Consider the following 22,083-nt stretch of genomic DNA (forward strand, 5'->3'; position numbering starts at 1 on the left):
GTTCCCCCATTAACTTCCTGATTTAGACTACATCTCTGCACTTCCTGTTGGCCAGAATATTGTGCCCACTCCAGTCAAAATCTTGTTCTTATCACTCCTGCTGCCTTACGTATCTTGGCTACCACATGTTACCGACACTTGGCTTGTTTTTTGACTATGTTTCTGCTTGATCCCAACCTGCAACCACTTGTTTCTAACCTTTGGCTTGTTTACTGACTATGCTTCTGCTTGATCCCTACCCACTATATCTGCTACTGGACCCCGGTTTGCTCACCTCCTAGTGGGGTGATCCTTAGGACCATGACCTGGTACTAATATGCAGCTAAACCCATCTCCACCATCTAGTGAACACCGGTTAGTACTTAGACCCCGAACCTAGAGTGAGCCCACGTTATATATCATGGTGAACTGCTTGTTCACTTATCCAGCTGGTCAGTGGGAGTCTCTCTACTGCTATAGCTACTGACCTCCAAGCCTTACCCCGGCCCGTGACACTCTTCTTCTTGGTTGAGATACCCTGCTAATGCTTTTCATTGCTACTAGGGAACTGTGAAATGTCTAAGCAGGGTGTCTCAACTAAGGGGTTTGAAGTGTACCTAGTATAATGCCCACCTGTTATGCTTATCTTTGGCAGCAACACAGTTGACAGTGATAAGTGGAAATCTTTATTACAAAAAAGAGAAAAAAAATATTACTTTGTGCACCATATTTAACATTTCGATAAATCCAGGCACATCCCATCTCTTTAGGCCTGTGTAAAGCTCATACTTTCATTGGCCCTCCTGTTACTATGCAAGTAGTCTTTGCTAAACTGACAAAGATATGATACTCCCTACCAGCTTTGGCCCGTTGAATAGGTTTTGCTGTTCATCCACAAAAAAAAAAAGTTTATTATAGATTGCCTGTAAAGTAAACACTGTCCAATGAATATACAATGAGAGATTAGTATGTCAATGTTCAGAAAAAATACTGAGTATCTACTGTATGTTAAAGGTCATTCCAATCTATAATAGAGGGAAGCGCACGCAGACCTCGGGCAATAATGCTTTATTGTAGGACAATTAACACAGTACAGTTAAAATGCACTCACACTTTCTCTTCTTGGCAATCGCATATCGGCATTCCAACAAGAGCTACTCGCTCCTCCCGTCCCTCCAGATGGTGACTCTCCGGTCTCCTAACGTGCGGCTAACGCCGCTATGGCCCCGTTCTCTTCCACTTCCTGTATACGACTCTACCTCCGGGTCACCGAGTACCAGTACGCCTGCGCACTATACCGCCGTCATCCACAGCATAGGGACCTGAGGAAGGAGGCTCCGCCTCCGAAACACGTTGTCCGTAGCAACAGCATTTGCCCACAGTTCATGGACTGGTCACGTCTGTAGTGTTTGCACGACCGCACGGTGGTTCCCTCCTTGTGCCCCCACCTCCAATCTACTGCACCGGATGTGACGTCAGGCCGCTTCCGACGGTTCTGGCCATCAACCAGGAAGTATCGAGAGAGAGAGTGAAGGGAGAGCGCTGCACGAGGGACGCCATCACCCGCATGGCCGGCTACACTTACACAGAGTGACTGATATCCCCGGATTTTGCTTTTTGGCTGGCACCCGTGACAACTATATGGTAATTAGAAGATCTCTTTTCTTGCCTTGCACTTGTTTACACCTGCTGTTGCCATTACTGGAACTTCATGCTGACTTGAAGGCTGGCTTTGCTGCCCATTCATAAGTGCCATACTGATTGGGTGCTACATGATCTCAATTTGCTCTACATCAGTCCATTCCCATAAGACACTTGAATACAGTTTAATCATCTTTTGATGCTCTATATACTTGGGACATTGCTGGATACGGTTTCTCCACGACATCATTCTAGTCACTAACCATCCATATCCTCGGACTGAGCAATATTGAGTATCCCTATATCATTATTGGCCCTATGTAATTCTTTTCAGCTTCCACCAGAAATCTAGGAGGATGTTTCTCCATGTATTACTGTTTGCTTGTTTTTAATTGTTTTATTATACCCGATGTGTCACATCTTTTCACATGTATACACTATTTTTCTTATTGGCATATGTGCCTTAATAAAGTTTTCATACTTTTTCCCTATTTCTAGCAGTGGTGCCCTTTGTTGATCTCTTTTGTGGAGGATCCTTTATTCTCTGCATAACTTTGTTATATCACTATTAAGCCTGATCAACGGCCACCCTGTGGGTTTTTCACTCCTTGAGTGAATTTTCTCATTTATATAATCAGTTAGGGCCACTCATGGGCATACCTCTTACGTTTTTCTTATATTGAGAGGGACTATACATTTCGTTCTTTCCCCCACAGGACTTACTTCCGGATAGATTTCTTCTTGGTCCCTCACGCGCAACTACACGCAGTTTCGGTCCGCCTTCATTGGTGCTATTACGTGGTCAGATCACGCACCAGTCTTACTGTCGTATGCATTCTCTGAAGTCCCCTCTTCTAAGACTAGGTTCTGGAGGCTGAATGAGAGCTTGTTTCAGGATCCTGTGGTTTTGGAGGATGTTCGCGGGGAGCTGCAGTTGTTCTTTTCGATGAATGCTCTCCCGGACTGTGACCCTGGGACTTTATGGGAGGCACACAAGCCTGTTATCAGGGCCATCCTGATTAAACATGGGGCTAGATTGAAGAAAGAATGCGACACACAGCTAACGTCTTTACTCTCTACCTTGCATAGGTTTGTGGCCAGTCACAAGCATGTGCCTACCCGACTCTATCTGAGGAATTAGGGGTCGTACGTAAGAATATCTCGGATCTCTTGCTGTTTAAAGCGAAAGCAGCTATCCAACGCTGCGAGAAAATCTTTTTTGAGACCGGAGACAAGTGTGGGAGAACACTGGCAAGAGCGTTGAGGGAACTTCGCTTGGCTACGTACATCCCGCATGTTATGTCGCCCAGGGGGCAAAAGCTCTCTCTGCCCAAACAGATTGTGCGAGCCTTTGGGGACTTTTACTCATCATTGTAGAATCTTGAATCCCAATCCCCTCCTTTGTCCAAGATAATGGACCACATTGAATCTTCTCTACTCCCTAAGCTTCCAAGGGAAGCGTTGGAGGCCCTGGAAGCCCCTATTACTCAATCGGAGGTGGAGGGAGCGAAATCTTCTGCCAAGCCGGGGAAGGCTCCGGGCCCAGATAGCTTCACCCTCCTTTATTACAAGATACTGTTTCCCACCTTGGGCCCCCACCTGACCCATCTATATAACTTAGTGGGCATGGGCTCCTCTTTCCGGAAGGACACACTCAGGGCTCATATTACCGTCCTGCCTAAAGATGGCAAGGACCCGACAGCTTTCAGCATCTACAGGCCAATTTCTATATTGAACTTGGATCTCAAGTTTTTTACGAAGATCCTAGCGTCCTGATTGGTTAACGACTTATCGTCCCTTGTACACTTGGACCAAGTGGGTTTTATCCCACAGAGGGAGGCCAGGGACAATACCATCAAGGTCCTTCTCCTGATCCATCTGGCAAGAACTGGCGGCATTCCCAGTGTTTTCCTCGGCACCGATGCTGAAAAGGCGACTGGGTCAACTGGCGGTTCATGTTCACGGTCCTACATCACATCGGCCTTGGTGATACCATGCTCCAAAGGATTCAATCTGTCTATTCTGATCCTTCAGCACAGGTGAAGATAAGTGGATTCCTATCAGATCCCTTCGCCATCAGCAATGGCACCAGACAGGGGTGTCCACTGTCTCCACTCCTGTTTGCCCTGTCTCTTGAGCCCTTCCTTTGTAGGGTCCGCCTGAACCCTGATATTAGTGGGATCAGTGTGGGACTGTGTCACCATATGGTCTCAGCCTATGCTGATGACCTACTTTTTTCCATCTCCAACCCAGTGGCCTGCCTCCTTAACTTAATGAAGGAATTTGAGCTCTATGGAACACTGTTCAACTTGAAAATAAATTTCGGTAAGTCGGAGGCGATCGGGGTTGGGCTGACAGCTTCTTTGTCAAGGGCCTTGAGGGGTGGCTTTGGGTTCAGGTGGACGGACAGGGCACTTCAGTATTTGGGCACGCTGATGCCTCCGGACCTGTCGCAGGTTTATACTCTTAACTTCCCTCCCCTGGTGTCCCAAACAAAACTTTTGCTGGATCGCTGGCAGAAAGGGACTCACTCCTGGTTCGGTAGGTGTAACCTACTCAAGATGTGTATACTACCTAAATACTTGTACCTTTTCCAGGCCATGCCTGTAAGGATTCCAGCACAGTTTTTTCGCCAAGTACACTCCCTTTTTGTGCAGTTTGTTTGGGCTCATAAGAAGCTCAGACTACGTCGGACTCTTCTTGTGCTACCAAAGTGATAGGGGGGACTGGCACTTCCCGACATCCGCAAATACCAACAGTCAACCCACCTGAGTAGAGTTCTTGACTGGTGCAGAAATGCCGCCTCCAAGTCATGGACTCAGGCCCAGGCTGACTTGCCCTTGCCAGGGGCGCTTTGGTGTGCCGGGTTCCTACCAGGCGGCATTGAGCAGCACCTCTTGTTAGGAACCACTCTTAGCGTGCCTGGACGCATCTCTGAACATCTTTGCCTCGCCCCCGCGCCTTCCCCTCTCCTCCCGATTTTGGGCCATCCGTCTTTCAATCCGGGCATCTCGGATAGTGCCTTACTGGCACTGAGTCACCGTGGGATATTTTCAGCCACTCACTTTCTGATGGACGGTCGTTGGCCTTCCACCCCAGGGTTGATGGCACCAGAGGGATCCTTCGCGCTCCCGTTTTGGTCGGCGGTTCGAGTGCACCACTTCCTACATTCTCTTCAGGAACCTACTACCTTTACTAAACCTCTGACCCCCTTGGATGACTACTGCACTGCAGAGGGACCTATATAAAGGGAAGGAGTACCGCACTTCAAAGGTGCATATGTGCTTTAAAGTGTCTTCGTGTGACTTCAATATATATATTGATATAAATAATGTATGATCGCTATCTAAAGTGTCTCAGTCTCAAAATAAATAAATAAATATTTATCACTATTTATATTGATTATCGAGAATATTTAAATTATTTAAAACACTTTTTATATTATATGAATTTTATATACCAATCAATATTTAGGTATTATATATATGATTTTCTCACAGCAAGCACAGATTTAATATTTATTTATTTATTTTGAGACTGAGACACTTTAGATAGTGATCATACATTATTTATATCAATATATATTGAAGTCACACGAAGACACTTTAGAGCACGTATGCACCTTTGAAGCGCGGTACTCCTCCCCTTTATATTTATCTGTATTGTGTGGTTACCAATAACAGTACCTGCAGCTTTGAAGGTTTTTTAGGTTGTCATAATCACTGGACAGCGTGAGAATTACACACCCTTTTTTACTGGAGAGGGACCGTTACCCGGACACTCTCTTTATCTTATGGTCTCCTGATTTCTCCACTTGATCACATTGACATGCCCTGGATTGGAAGGTGGGAGATGGACCTGCGCTGCCAATTCACGGCAAAGCAGAAACAAAATATTATCCGTCTGGCCTTGAGTTCCTCAATCTGCATGAGGACACAGAAGATGAATTTTAAAATACTCACGCATTGGTACTATATCCCAGCGCTGCTGCATAACATCTTCCCCGGCACTTTGGATAAATGCTGGAGGTGCCAGAGCGACAGGGGTACGTTATTACATATTTTCTGGGCTTGCCCCGTGTTATCACACTTCTGGGGAGAGGTCAAAAGAATCCTGGCGATGTTCACGGAATGGGTGATACCAGACGACCCGGCCTTTTTCCTATTGCAGGTGTCTGACATCTCTACGGGAGATTTCAAGAAATCTCTTCTATGCCTCATGCTGAATGCTGCTAGGGCATGCATATCTCTTCATTGGAAACAGACAGCCCCACGGAAAATTGCTCACTGGCTCAGGAAAATAGAGGAGGTCAATAAACTGGAGAGTCTTGTCGCAGCGTCCCACCACAAGGGTGACCAACATGCAGACAGGTGGAGGATCTGGGATCTCTTCATCACCTCTGGGGAAGGGGCAGGCTTGTTGGAGTTGTAGCTTCATATGTAGTCCATTCAGTTTCAGAGGACTTGATATCCATGCGGCCACGCGGCCAGTGATCGATAGCGTGGGGTGCGCAGGCTTCCGCCTCCGGCACTTCTGGTCGTCCCTTCTCCCCAAACCCCTACCTACCCCTACCCCCCTCCCTATTCCCGACCCTTCTGTCCCCCCTTGACTCACTACTCTGCTCCTCTACAGTTTCTCTCGCTTCTTTCTTTTCGTCTTCTTTTCTATGGTCTCCAAGGGAGACCTTCTGTAGAAAACTCTTCGAAAAGGTAACACTCCGGAGGGGTTGCCCTTAGTAGAAATCACAAGAAGTCTTAGCCAACCTCTCCACCCCTTGTGGGGGCTGTGTTTCTTGATAAGACTTCTTGAGTTTCAGGGAAACGGATGCACTGAGTTGTACGGACTGTTGCTGTATTTTGCTTGCATATGTCTTGTTACCCATGTCTATATTTTGTTGTACCTGCTTCCAGTTGTTCCTAATAAAATTTATATTTGCAAAAAAATATGTATGTTTGTAGTTAGTGTATGAATTGGTTTCATAGGAATACACTGTTATTTATTGAAAATTTTAAAACTGTTCACCACAAGCAGAGGTTGCTGTTGTGTCATCATTTTAGACCAGGTGTTTATTTTGGTAAGTAAGCAGGAATTAATGCCTACACAACTGTAGTTAACTTTTACATTTTTATTACTAAATTGTTATTCAGTGCAGAACGCATAACAGCATTTCTCGGTTTTAAAGTTCAACTATTTATCTAACATCGTTTGTTCACAGGAACACTTTCTCCTAGGCCTTTTCTTCCTTACCTCAACTTTACAGAGAAGGCATGCCTGACAACCCCCTGACAACTATCAGTTCAGTGAAACTATTCAAATCACTGAATCAAATCACGACTTATTTCCTCCAAGCTAGGCTAGGATCATATACTCCAGTTTTGTGGGACACTCAATACTCAATGTATCAACTGAGCACTGAGCACTTCTTTAGATTCAGAGCCGGTTCACACTGAGGCAACACGACTCCTTACTACTTCGGGGGCGACTTGTGCAGTCCCGTGCACCACGACTTCGGAGCGACTTGCAGGGACTTCACATAATGCAAGTCTATGCAAGTCACTCCGAGGTCGCCCCGAAGTAGTACAGGACCCTTTTTTTAAGTCGGAGCGCCTTGTGTCGCTCCTATTAGAACGGGTCCTGTAGCGGTCAATGGACCGCGAGGGAGCGCGACTTGTCAGGCTGACAAGTCGCCTGACAAGTCGCGCTAGTGTGAACCGACTCTTAGAGTTGTTTTATATGTATAATTGTAACAATTGTTTTACTGCTGCCTCACACACAGCTCATGATTCAAAACAGAATCTTGTGAGCTCTCTGAGACTCTGAGTTCATTCACAGACTCAGTGTCATGCTGGCTCACACATTGTTCATGATACAAAACAGAATCTTGTGAGCTCTCTTAGACTCTGAGACATTCACAGACTCAGAGTCATGCTGGCTCAAAAACTGTTTATGATACAAAACAAAATCTTGTGAGCTCTCTGAGATACGCACAGACAGATTCGCAAATTAGGGCACACCCTAATCACTATGTGCGGTGCCGATTCCCCCTACTGCTTGGGGTTCCCTCCTCCTTGTTGTTGCAGAGAAAGACATGTGTGTTTCAGCTTTGGGGTGCACACCCTAATGCAATTGGCTGCACCCACCTGTGTTAAAGAGCAATGTTCACACATCTTTTGACAAGCAAGACAAACCTACATACAGTATTTGCCTGTGTATTTAGCTGCTATAACCGCGCTGATGAGAAAAATGTATATAAAGCGGCAGCTTCCATTGTGATATCACCAACACTCAAATAAAATAAACAAGCTGCGCTAAATGAATGAGGACATGTGTGATAAATCAAAAACCGTGATAAATGAATATGCTTAATAATAAAAATGCAAATATTGTTACACTTAAAATTCAACCAGTGATAAGTGTATATAAACTGATAAAATCAGTGAACACTGAATTTGTATTGACCAAGTGCTGAGATGACAGTCTCTAAAAAGTCCAAATAGTCCCAAGACTCAGTGAAAAAGTGAATCCAAATAGTACACCACTAAGTGCTCTATCCACCACCAGTAAGTAAGTAGCTGCTAGCCTGGATTTAATCTTTAATGGGACAAAGGTCTGTCACCACCTGGGTAAGTTAAATGGACATTCTGCTGGGGACACTTCTTTGCCAAATAAGAAACCAGTTATTTCAAAAAAATATAATTTTGTTTTTCATGTTTTTTTCACACAAAACTAAACAAACTGTCACATTTTTTAATACTCAGAAAATTACAAATACACAAAATAACTTTTACAAAAAAATTATAACAGCAAAATATGTTATAATGGTTTTTTAAAAATATGAATGTCAAATAAAAATTTCCTTAGTGCCTTTTTAACCTCTTTATTTCGCAGCCCATAGATCAGAGGATTTAACGCTGGAGTGATGACTGTAAAGAGAATTGCACTCATTCTGTCCTGTTCAAGTGAATCTTTCGTAGTTGGTCTCAAGTATGTGCTGAATCCAGTCCCATAATATAAAAGGACAGCGGTGAAGTGGGAAGTGCAGGTGGATAAGGCTTTATGTCTGCCTTGATTCGACTGGATATTCTTAAGATGGGTTGCAATAAAGAAATATGATATAACAATTAAAATAAAAGTACCAACTGCCACAGTACCAGTGACTATATTCACCAGACTTTTATTGATGTGGGTGTCTGTGCAGGCTAACTTGAGTAGAGGCTTGATATCACAGAAAAAGTGAGTGACCTTGTTGGCACTGCAAAATGGCAATCTAGAAGTCAGAATTGTGTGCGATAATGAGTATAGGAAACCAATGAGCCAGGAAGTGAGAGCTAACTGAATGCATGCTTCTTTCCCCATAAGGATAGGATACCGTAATGGGTTACAAATAGCAACGTATCTGTCATAAGACATTGACATAAGAAGCATGGCCTCAGTGCTCCCCAAGAAATGAAACATATGGAGTTGGACTATGCAGCCTTGAAAAGATATCCTTTTATCTTCCATAAGTAAACCTGACAACATCTTTGGGACAGTTGTTGTAGAGTAAAAGAAGTCCAAGAAGGAAAGATTGCCCAGAAAGAAATACATGGGAGTGTGAAGGCCATGATCAGTAATCACTAATGTCACAATACTTAAGTTCCCAACAAAACAGAAGAGGTAGAACATAAGAAAAGTAAAGAAAAGCAATATCTGAAGTTGGGGTAGGTTGGTAATTCCTAGAAGTATAAACTCTGTGACAAATGTCTGATTCAGCTCTTCTACTGCTTTCTGCAAATAAAATACATTATAAAAGTTTAAAGGTAATAAAAAGGGATCTGAAGTGTGAAAAACACTATAAGTGAAATGTACAAATAGGTACAAAAACAAAAATTATGACCTTCAGATTACATTTTTCACTGTTAAAGCCTAAATAAAGTTTCACTTTTATTACTACACAGTTGAATATTTTCCATGATCAAATTTTTCTTAAAACATCTTTTAGGACAGCACATAAGAGAAGATAGCTCTACCTCCTCCACAGTCCTCAGTTATTGTGTTTCCTCCAGCCAGGTAGGAACACACAGGGACTGTGAGGACTACAAGGTCTCCAACTTACCTTTTTCTTTTTGCAGGGTCCTCCAGGCAGTGTCCCAGGTGAAGGGGCCTGTTTCTGGCTCCTCTTACCCTTCAGTGCTTGGGGAGAGCCAGTACCACCAGCAAACTGCTGCCCCTCATGTCTCCTGCATGGTGGCACCCATGTTTTTGGTGTCTGGCAGTGTCTGGGCATGCCTGTGATGTCATTTTCAGGGGCAGAGACTTTGGCTGGGTGTGCTGCATAAGTTCTAGCCAATGGCCACAGGGAAAGGCCCAGCCAGTACCTATTTCCAGTCTTGGGCCAGCGCAGCAGCACTCCCGGATGCTGGGACCAGGAGACACAGCCACGCTGAAAGCTGAGGCTCTCCAGTGGAGGAGGTAGAAGCAACTGTAGTTCCAGAGACAAGCAGAGGCACTGGAAAAGTCCAGGTAGGAGAAGGGATTCCTACGGGCTATGTGTATGTTGCCAATTCTTCTCTGTGCACACTGTTTTTATTCTGTGTTCCTTAACCCTGATGGCTGAGGACCTGTCTGTTCATCGGATCCTGTGTAAGGGTCAGTGCACATGTGGTGTGACATTAGGACCAATTATGGGGTCAAGATGATACGCTACTTTCCAGAAACTATGAGATTGCGCGCAGATTTGAAGCGTACTACCGGGAGTTGTACAACCTTCACCCTAATGCTCCTGATGTGCCTTCCGAGCTAGACCACACAACTCAGATACGGCAATTCTTGTCACGGTATAGCCCCTCAGCCTTTTTGACGCCACAAGCCAGAGACTTGGAAAAGTTCTTTACTGTGGAGGAGCTCAAAACCAGGTAAATGTCCTGGCCCCGATGGGCTATCTCTCCAATACTACAAGTCTTTTCAAACGTTCCTGACGCCAAAGCTCCCAGAAGTGATGAATGCTGTCCCGTCCTCCCCCTCCCTACCCACCAGCTTTTTAGAGGCCCATGTCACGGTTATCGCGAAGGAGGTCAAGGACGCGAGCAGAAAACTACAGACCGATCTCTCTGCTTAACGTTGACGTCAAACTATACGCAAAAATTATTGCGAACAGACATCTTTCCCTTATTCCCTCCCTGGTGGGTTTTGACCAGGTGGGCTTTGTCCCCGGGAGGGAGGCCCGTCACAACACGGTCAAGGCCCTCAACATCCACCATGCCCTTACTCTGGGGAGGGGGGAGCGGGGCTTCTTCTTTTCCCTAGATGCCGAGAAGGCGTTAGAGAGGGTGGACTGGCGATATATGGCCGAGGTACTGCGGGCACTGGGCTTGCCCCCCCTGCATGCTCGCCAGCATACTGGCGCTATACTCCAGTCCCTCTGCCCGAGTCTGGGTTAATGCCCACCTGTTGGACGCCTTCAGCATCAGGAAAGGAACACGCCAAGGATGCCTCCTTTCGCCCCTTATCTATATTTTGACCCTCGAACAGCTCCTTAATAGACTCCGTTCCAACGCAAATATTAGGGGCATTACAGTACACGAGAGGAAATATAAGGTGGCGGTCCAGACGGCCTGTGAGACAAATTTTCCTTTTGACTGGAATCCTGAAGCCATTACTTATCTAGGTATCCCAATCCCCCGTCGTCTGCATAGGCTGTTCGAGCTTAACTTTAAACCGCTCTTGACCACGATCCAGGCAGACCTTCGGAAGTAGATGGGACTTTCCCTGTCCTGGTTCGGCCGCATTGCACTAATGAAAATGAATGTGCTACCTAGAGTGCTGTACCTTCAACAAACTATCCTGATTGCCCTACCGGGCTCTTTTTTCTCCCATTATAGGAGGGCTTGCTCGGGCTTCATTTGAAAGCAGTCCCAGCCCTGCCTTAGGTTTTTGAAAACGTACTCTCCTGAAACTTAGAGGGGGGGGGGGTCGGTCTACCAGATCTGCATGGATACTACCTGGCTTGCCATATGGCAAGGATAGTGGACTGGAGAATCCACTCCGGTTCCAAGGCATGGGTGACGTTGGAATCCCACATATCTCGAACCGCCCTTAGTGCCCTACCGTGGCTTTTACCGCAGCATCACCCTCCTCCCGCCCGGGCTCACCCTCTCATCAGTGCCACCTTAACGTGTTTCCAAGTGGCCTGTAGGAAAGCCTCCCTGTCCTCGCTGTATGGTCCTCTGACCACAATCCGCAAAACAACCCTGCCTTTACTCCAGGCTTGTCGGGGTCCTTCCTACGGGAAGAGTACCCAGCTGAAAGTTTAGAGGTGTGCTCTTTCCTACAGAGGGGAGGCTGCTCTCTTTGCTGCAGCTGGCGGTTAGATTACCCACGCGATCATTTCCGTCCTGTTCGTACAGGCATGTCCACCACTTCCTCAACTCTCCACCCATGGCGGGCCAATGGACCAGAGAGCTATCCCCATTCGAGGCCCTGTGCACCAGACGCCCCCCACAATCTCATGTTATCTCCTACGTTTACGCGATCCTCATAGCGGACTCCCAGCACCACGAGGATATGGCCCGAAAGGCTTTGGAGTCGGACCTGCAAGTTTCCCTCACTGATGAGGAACGGGAAACAGTTAATTAATGCATTCACAAGGGTTCTCTTAACATCTCTGTTCAGGAGAATTCCTACAAAATACGGAGCAGATGGTATAGAACCCCTACCCTCCTTCACAGGTTTTATCCCAGTTGCTCCAAACTGTGCTGGCGATGCACTCAAGAAGATGGGTCTCTATTGCACATATGGTGGAGTTGTTGTCTTCTCCAGCCTTTCTGGAAGATGGTCCATGAGATCACTTGCCGAGTCACCTTCTATACTTTGGATTTTTCGTCTGCCCAATATTTGCTTCACCATACTTCTTTGCCCAAGCGACAATACCTTAAATCTTTAGCTATGCATATGATTAACACCGCCAGGATGTGCGTTCCCATACATTGGAAATCAGCGCACGTTCCAACTCTAGCTGAGTGGTTCTCTAGAATTACCAAAACAGAAGAGATTGAAGAACTTATTCATACATCTCAGGACAGGATACACAAATTTCATGTTACGTGGCTGTGCTAGTCTGCCTTCAAATCCTCACTAACGTATGCAGAGGTGATGGGAACTGTCCCGATTGCATAGGTTGGGATGACCTGCATGGTTGGGGGGGCCGGACGGTCCGGGTGGGGGGAGCGGGGACCGGGGCATACTTCTGGTGCTCTTCTCCCCACTCCTTCTTACCTCCTTCCTCGTCTCCTTCTTTGCCTCTCTCTGGTTCCCCTGTACTTTTTCCCCACTTTCTCTCATCCCATACCTTTTCTACCCTTCCTGCTCTTGTGTATTAGAGAGCCTGATCGTGATCGACCCTATGGGCGGGTCGGGCTGCTCTACTCCTCTGAAAGTGAGCCCTTATCCATACATTGATTGATGTTTATACTGATATTGTATGTGTTCTGTGATATGGATATCTCTCTCTGATACCTTACTGTACAACTTGTTACTGTTACAACTCAGTTATTTGTGTTATATATTCCCGCTCTCATTGGAGCAATGTTGGTAAACCCCTTTTTTTTTTCTTCAACTTCAATAAACAACTTTGATAGAAAAAAAAAAAACAAGAAGGTGCAGCCTTCTAAGTGTATCTGTTTGTTTATAAAACACATGTAATAGAATGGATTTCACTCACACAGTGTGGAGATTGGGCTAGCAAAGTTCATTGTCCTCCTCCAGATGTGCCAGATGACAATCTCCTGGATCCTATACATCTAGAGAATCAATGGGATTGTCATCTGGCACATCCGGAGGAGGACAATGAACTTTGCCAGCCCAATATCCACACTGTGTGAGTGAAATCTATTTTATTACATGTTTAACTAATAAACAGATACACTTAGAAGGCTGTGCCTTTTTGTTTTTTATCCTATGATCTTAAGGTATGTCCTCCCCGGAGTCCTCCCTGGACAACTCAGAATACTGGTGAAACAAGGCATCAGCCTTAACATTCTTGGAACAAGGCAAATAGGAGACCACATAGTTAAAACGAGACAAGAATAAGGCCCATCTGGCCTGACGGGGTGTGAGCCTCTTGGCCTCTGGGAGATACGTCAGATTCTTGAGAATAAGAACTGTAACCACAGAACCTTCAAGCAAGTGTCTCCACTCTTTGACAGCATGGATATTCTTCAAGAGCTCTCTGTCCTCAATCTCATAATTGCATTCAGCTGGAGACAGCTTCTTGGAGTAGAACCCACAAGAAAGTAAGGGTCCGTCAAGTGTCCGACGCTTAGACAGGAGGGCACCTACTCCCTTCCCAGATGCATCCATCTCTAGGACAAATGGCAAACCAGGATTGGGATGAGAAATAATAGGAGCCAAAACAAAAGCAGACTTGAGGGCCTCGAAAGCTTGGATGGCGGCATGCGTCCAATTGTGGGAATCGCTGCCCCTCTTGGTCAGATCTGAGATAGGTTTGGCCAAAGAGGAAAAGTTCCTGATACATTTCCGATAGTAGTTGGCAAAACCCAAGGAAACACTGATTGGAACGGAGACCACTAGGGCATGGCCATTGTAGAACAGCCGAAAACTTCTGAGGGTCCATGGAGAACCCTTCAGCAGAAATGATGTAGCCCATGAAGGTAACCGGGGAGATAGGTAATATTCACATTTCTCAAGCTGACAGAAAAGCCCATTCTCACGTAACTGTTGCAGCACCCGTCTTACATGCAGCTAGCATGATTCAATGGAGTCTGAGTAAATCAAGATTTCATCTAAATAGACTACCACGCATTGCTGCAACATATCATGAAATACATCATTGATGAACTCCTGGAAGACAGCGGGCATATTGCACAAGTCAAAGGGCATAACCAGAGATTCGTAATGACTGGTTCGGGTATTAAACGCGGTCTTCCACTCGTCGTTCCCCTTGATCCTTACGAGGTTATATGCAGCCCTTAGGTCAAGCTTAGTAAAGACCGTTGCTCCCTTGAGGTGATCGAACAATTCAATACAACAATCAACAGACGCAGGTATGAATTCTTGACCGTGATGCGATTGAGGCCCCTATAATCAATGCAAGGTCTCAACTCACCCCCCTTTTTCTTTAAGAATAAAAGAACGGCACCCACTGGAGAAGGGGACTTGCGAATGTGCCCCCGAGCAAGCACATCCGCAACCTACTCCTCCATGGCCTTATTCTCTGCAACCGAAAGAGGATAAACCCTGCCACTCGGGGATATGGCACCGGGTTGAAAGTCTATGGCACAATCATACGAATGATGAGGAGGAAGAGTACTAGCACGCACCTTGTCAAATACATCTTGATACTCATGATATTCAGTAGGCAATACTGAACCCAAGGAGGTACAAAGTACTTTACCAGGCCCATGGATACAAACAGTGCCACACTGTGGAGACCAAGAGAGGATCTCAACCGACTGCCAATCAAAGGTCGGATTGTGTTTCTGAAGCCAAGGGTACCCCAATACAATGGAGTAGTGCGGGAACAAAATAACCTGGAAACAGGTCGACTCTCTGTGAACAAATGAACTGGAACAGTCTTGTGCCAGTTGCAGGAGTCTTTCATCAATCCCCTCAATAACTAGTGGAGTCTAACAACACCTGGTTAACTACAGAACCCGCTGCCCAGGAGAGGACAACAGTGATTAGTGGTTTATCATTACTGGAAACTGGGGAAGAGGAAATTTAACCTAAGATCTGCCCCTGACAGGACCTTAGGTGCAAGCGTTTCATGGACGGGTAGGGCAAGATTTCAGAAAATGCTCACCAAGTCCGCAATACAGGCACCGGCTCTCCCTCCTCCTAAAGGCCCGCTCAGCCTCAGAAAGGCAAGTGAACCCCAGCTGCATGAGTTCACAGCAAGACACACCATCCCCAGGAGGCATGGGAAGTGAGGGGGGAATGGGTGGGAAAGAAAACGTAGGAGCCAATCTGGTAGAAGGCCTCCGCAGGTGCTCCTTAATTGATGGTCTCTCCATGAGGCTGGTATCAAAAATCAAAATCAGGAAGAAAAAGAGAGCCAGGGTGATACTTGGCCGCAATCTCGTCATTCAATGCATCTGAGAGACCATGAGAGAAATCAGACACCAGAGCCTCATTATTCCAGCCCACCTCTCCTGCCAGGGCACAAAATTCAATGGCATACTCGGCAGCGGTTCGTATACCCTGTTGAATGTACAGGAGCTGCTTTGTAGCAGAGGCACAGCGAGCAGGTACATCAAATACCCTGCAAAAGGAGGCAAAAAAACTTGGGTAATCGAGTATCACAGGATTACCGTTCTCCCATAAGGGATTCGCCCAGGCCAAGGCCTTGTCAGAGAGCAATGAGATTAGGAAGCCCACCTTGGACCTATCAGAAGGAAACTTCTGAGGAACCATCTCATATTAAAACCTAACTTGGTTTAGGAAGCCACAAAATCGACTCGGTTCACCCCCATAGCGCTGCGGAAGGGGGGCTGAACCAATCATCCCTCTGGTAACAGCGACTCTAGCTGCAACTTCAGGAGCAGGAGTAACAACAGGAGGAACCACCGGCCTAGCAGCACCCCCCCCCCCCCCCCAGGAGCAAGGTTTGCATGGGCAAATTTAAAGACGGGGAAGTTAAGAGGTTTAAAAACTAAGTTCACTTTTACAGAAAATATGATAAATGCAATTTTTTTTTTCCCCGAATGAGATGGCAAGCTACCAAAACTCTGGCGAAATACGTTATAATACGAAAAGACTTTAGTACCTCTGTTGCAATTTAAAGAAGAATGTCTTCACAATGTCTATAGCTTTGGGGATTAGGGTTGAGCGAACATGGACTGTATTGTTCGGGATGGTACCGGACTTTTGGGTTTTCGGTACCCGGACACAGACCCGAACATTTTACTGTATTATTCGGGATACAGTCAATTGTTCTGTAATTTTATTTCATGTTTTGGCGCGGTTTAAATGGCGCGGTTTCAACAGCTGCAGGGCAGCCAATCAATAAGCGTTTAACTAGTGTGCCCTTAGAAGCCATCACAGCCATGCCTACTAATGGCATGGCTGTGATTGGCCAGTGCAGCATGTGACCCAGCCTCTATATAAGCTGGAGTCACGTATCGCCGCACGTCACTCTGCTCTAACTAGTGTAGGGACAGGTTCCTGCTGCTGCTGATTTGATAGAGAGATAGGAGAATTTTGTAGGGACAGGCTGGAGATTGCTTTCAGGAAAAGAATAGGACACAGGACAGAAGAATCTTCTTTAATCAGACAGCAATCTACATCGATTTTATTGTGTGGGGGTGCAGTGCACAATCTTTTTGCCCTGACCTGAGCCCAGTGAGGAGAAGGGAGAAAAAAAAAACTTTTATCAGTCTGTTAGGTGGGCCGCGTGCAGCGTGCAGTGTGCAGCGGCCATTTAATGCAAGCTCAGTGCATATGTGTCTGCTTAATCTGGATTAAAAAAAAAAAAAAAATTCCTTCATATTTTACTGTGACATACAGCGTTTAGACACTGCTGTTCTAATCTGCTATTCAAAGATCCCCAATTTAAGGGAAAAATAATTATTTTTCAGTTTTTCATTCATACTTTACTGTGACATACAGCATTTCTACACAGTGCTGTTCTAATCTGCTATTTAAAAATCACAAATTTAAGGGAAAAATAATTATTTTTCAGTTTTTTATTCTTATTTTACTGTGACATACAGCGTTTAGACACTGCTGTGTTCTAATCTGCTATTCAAAAATCACCAATTTAAGGGAAAAATTATTATTTTTCAGTTTTTCATTCATACGTTACTGTGACATACAGCCTTCAAAAATCACCAATTTAACCGTTTGCCGACCGCTCACAGTATATTTACTGCGGCAGTCAGCCCCTCACAGGCAGAGCGACGTAGGTCTATGTCACTAGCCTGTGAGGCTCTGGGGAGCGAGCGCGCGCCACAGGAGGTGCACTCCCGCGCGGTCACGGACCCCCCCCCCCGCGCGTGTGACCGGCGGACCCGATGTCCACCGGTCACTCGGCGATCGTCGGGGGAGAGGGAGAAAGTCAGGCGCCTTATGTAAACAAGCCGCCTGTCATTCTCCCTGGTGTAGAAACACTGATCAGATGGTTCTACAATGTAGGACCGTTGATCATTGTTCCTACAGCTCAAGCCACAGCCAATCACAGTAAGAATCACGCCCCTAGGGACACACACAGCCCCTCCCTCTAAAATAAAGTTAACCCCTTCACTACCAGTGTATTTTTACAGTAACAGTGCATATGTATAGCACTGATTACTGTAGAGATGTCACTGGTAACCCCAAAAGTGTCAAAAATGTCAGTCAAGGGTCCGATCTGTCCGCTGCAATGTCGCAGTACCGCAAAAAAAATCGCAGATCGCCGCCATTATGCGTTAAAAAAAAAAACAACAAAAATGACAAAAATCTTTCCCTTTGTTAGTAAACACGATAACTTTTGCGCAAACCAATCAAAATATGCTTTTTGCGATTTTTTTTACCAAACATATGTAGCATAAAACAAATTGTCCGAAAATGTTAAAAAATTTAGATTTTTACATTTTTATGGGGGGGAATTTCATATAAAAAAATGTGAAAAATATTGTTATTTTTGCAAAATTGACGCTCTTTTTTTGTTTATAGCGCATGATCAAAAAATCGCACAGGTGATCAAATACCACCAAAAGAAAGCTCTGTTTATGGGAAAAAAAGGACGTCAAATTCGCTTAGGTACAGCGGCGCATGACCGCGCAATTGTCCGTTAAATTCACGCAGTGCCGAATCGCAAAATACCCCCTGGTCAGGAAGGGGGTAAAATCTTCCGGGGCTTAAGTGGTTAAAGTGAAAATTTTTTTTTCAGTTTTTCCTTTATATGTTACTGTGAGACAAAGCCTTTAGACACTGCTGTGTTCTAATCTGCTATTCAAAAAACACCAATTTAGGGAAAAATAATTATTTTTCAGTTTTTTATTCATACTTTACTATGACATACAGTGTTTATACACAGTGCTGTTCTAATGTGCTATTCAAAAACCACCAATTTAAGGAAAAAATAATTATTTTTCAGTTTTTTATTCATACTTTACTGTGACATACAGCGTTTAGACACTGCTGTGTTCTAATCTGCTATTCAAAAATCACCAATTTAAGGGAAAAATAATTATTTTTCAGTTTTTCATTCATACGTTACTGTGACATACAGCCTTTACACACAGTGTACACAAATATAGTACCGTGATGTACATGCCATCATCCCCAATAGTAGAAAAACAAAAAAGAAACCAAGGACCAAGAGAAGTCCAGGAAAGCGGGACAATATCGGCATGTGTATGGTTGGAGGCATGCAATCACAACACCACTATGTAAAAAATGTGTATAACTTTATTGCCATATGGTTAAAAAAGACAGAAATAACATAACAAAATAACAGACATGTATATTAAGAATACATGGATCCATAATTATTATGTGCTGATGATGGATACAATATACCACACCAACGGATCTCGATGTATGTGCAGTCTAGCGGTCCCTGAAAAGCCAACGTGTTTCGCTGTTATAGCTTCGTCAGGGCACTACAAAGACCAGATAGATGATGCACTAAAGATATATGAAAGAAATATATACATTATAATCATAATTTTACATTTACATCAAATATTCCATTAGTATACAGTTTCATGATTGTGCTGACCTGAAGATAAGGCAGGCAGGAGAACCACACTTCTGTGCAGGCGTCGGGAGCCCTTTGAAGTGGACCAGTATCAGTGGTGGGAAATAAATGTCATATTAAGGGAAAAACAAGCCAAAATCAGCTAGTGGGTCAGGTTCAATTGTGTTACAGAGTACCAAAAAAGGTCTCTGAATGTAGATCATAGGCAATGATGAATTAGATCCTCACTGGTCACATGTGGGGAGGCGTACCAACTGCCATGGATTCTGTTTATATAAAAGCGAAAATAGATATTATGAGTGTATGGTAAATATACCTCAAAATAAACAGAAAGGAGGGGGAGGGGGGGAGAAGGGGTCTCCCACAGATATTTAAATCATAATAGCATACCTCTCAATCCTATATTCTTGGGACCAGAAGGACCAGAAAGCCTATTATAGTGTCCTGTTGTTAGGGACTCATAGAGCACAAAGCCCGGCAAATTAAGAGCAAAATCCCACCTAAGGACAGATCCAAAAGAGCATATGCTAGTAAATATAATTAAGGATAGCTTGCATAGAGGGGGGAAAAAACCCCATTCATTTCCCTCAGGAAGACCTTACATACCTCGCCGCACGTCTCCAGTGTGTACTGCCTCGCTCTTTCCGGTCATGTGACCGGCTTATAAAGGGCGCCACCTCTACCTATTGGGCAAATCAAGTCAGCTGCGGTAGAGACACAATTGTCAACAGCCTACAGCTGTGAGATGAGCCAGTGTGTCACGTCCGCACAACGGCGGAAGTAACGTCGGCAGAGCGGCGGAAGTCCAAAGAGTAGCCACAGAGAGGAAACCTCTTTGTAACTGCCGCAACCCGTCCGCCCCCTAGAGTGCGGAGGATGAACTTACCACCGAACGCCTGCTAGAAGTACAGATGGTCACATGCCTGCTAAATCCAAGCCTGCAGCCAAACAAACATAATGCCTCTCAAAACGATCACATTACATCACCGCTACATTACATCATTACCAATATAAATCAGTGTAAATAAGGGAAGGAACTTGTTCATAGGAGTATGCAAGAGCAAAAAACAAAAATCAAAAGACAAAAAACATATATATGTATTTTACTCCCACAGCGCCCTCTGATGGGGGCTATAGGAATGACTTATAGCTCAAGACATCGTTGAGGCCTGGAGACTGAGTGGCCCTTAAATCAAAAATCCACTTTTCCTCCTTACACAATACTTTCTTATCGACATTACCCCCCCTAGAGTCCTGATGTATTACTTCCAAGAATCATCAAACCTATGCTTTAAACCTACATGCCTTCCAATTGGCGTGGTAATCTGTCCTGTAGATATATAGGAATTATGATCCGAGATACGTTTATGTAGAAATCTGATTGTTTTTCCTACATAAAATGATCCGCAACTGCAGAACATGATGTATACTACATTTTTAGTTTGGCAGGTTACGTGTTATTTTATGTAGTCTATACGCCCCAATGGTAGCCTATAGGATAACCCTTCCAGGATTCCAGGATTCAAGGGGCAGAAATTACAATTTCCTCACTAAAACATCCCTTTGGGTAATTGATCATTCTTATGAGGGCTATAGGAATGACTTATAGCTCAAGACATCGTTGAGGCCTGGAGACTGAGTGGCCCTTAAATCAAAAATCCACTTTGCCTCCTTACACAATACTTTCTTATCGACATTACCCCCCCTAGAGTCCTGATGTATTACTTCCAAGAATCATCAAACCTATGCTTTAAACCTACATGCCTTCCAATTGGCGTGGTAATCTGTCCTGTAGATATATAGGAAATATGATCCGAGATACGTTTATGTAGAAATCTGATTGTTTTTCCTACATAGAATGATCCGCAACTGCAGAACATGATGTATACTACATTTTTAGTTTGTCAGGTTACGTGTTATTTTATGTAGTCTATACGCCCCAATGGTAGCCTATAGGATAACCCTTCCAGGATTCCAGGATTCAAGGGGCAGAAATTACAATTTCCTCACTAAAACATCCCTTTGGGTAATTGATCATTCTTATGAGGTCTAGCATAGTGACTATGTACCATGCTATCTCGTAGTGATTTTGCCCTCCTATATGTGACACTTGGAGATGGTCCAAGGTATTTACAGAGTACTGGGTCATCTGTAAGGATGCTCCAATTTTTTCTGAGTATCTCATAGATCTCAGAGTGCTGCCCAGAATACGTAGTAATAAACCTCGTACTATTATCTCCCTCCTTCTCTTTCTTGTCAAAGAGTAATTCATGGCGCGTTTTAAGTGTAGCTTTTTTGTATGCTTTGCGTAATATCGACTTACTGTATCCTCTTTGCATGAGTCTAATTCTAAGTTTATCAGATTCTTGTTTGAAAAGGGCATCTTCTAAACAATTTCTCTTAAGTCGGAGATATTGTGAGTATGGTACACTGTTTACTAGGTTTCTAGGGTGGGCACTGTCTGAGTGCAGTATTGTGTTTCCTGCCATAGGTTTCCTGAAAAGGGTGGTTCCTATCCTTCCATCATCCTGTATGCATAAGGTGGTGTCAAGAAAGTAAATTCTTAACTCCAGGACATAGTAAATTTCAAATTAAACCTAATTACTTGTAAAAGCTGAAAAAATTCCTGGAAGAGATCAGCCCTCCATCCCAAATGATGAGGACGTCATCAATGTACCTGGACCACGAAACAATGTGGTCCAGGTACATTGAGAGATCCTCATTAGAAAATAATTCACGCTCCCACCTCCCCAGGTGCAGATTGGCATAGGCAGGGGCACAACAAG

The 22,083-nt window shown here is 44.7% G+C and overlaps 1 protein-coding gene across 1 annotated transcript; it reads right to left on the reverse strand.

The window, feature by feature from the left end:
* Positions 1–8,433: 8,433 nt before the first annotated feature.
* LOC309569157 (olfactory receptor 12D2-like) lies at positions 8,434–21,680 on the reverse strand (the record flags this gene model as incomplete). Its single annotated transcript, XM_082274918.1, has 2 exons — positions 8,434–9,387; positions 21,621–21,680. 2 exons carry the CDS (start codon positions 21,678–21,680, stop codon positions 8,434–8,436), a joined length of 1,014 nt encoding a protein of 337 aa, XP_082131044.1.
* Between the last annotated feature and the right edge of the window lie 403 nt (positions 21,681–22,083).

The sequence above is a fragment of the Pelophylax lessonae genome, assembly GCF_965119305.1.
Source record: "Pelophylax lessonae genome assembly, chromosome: 13".
In the NCBI taxonomy this organism is placed as follows: Eukaryota; Metazoa; Chordata; class Amphibia; order Anura; family Ranidae; genus Pelophylax; species Pelophylax lessonae.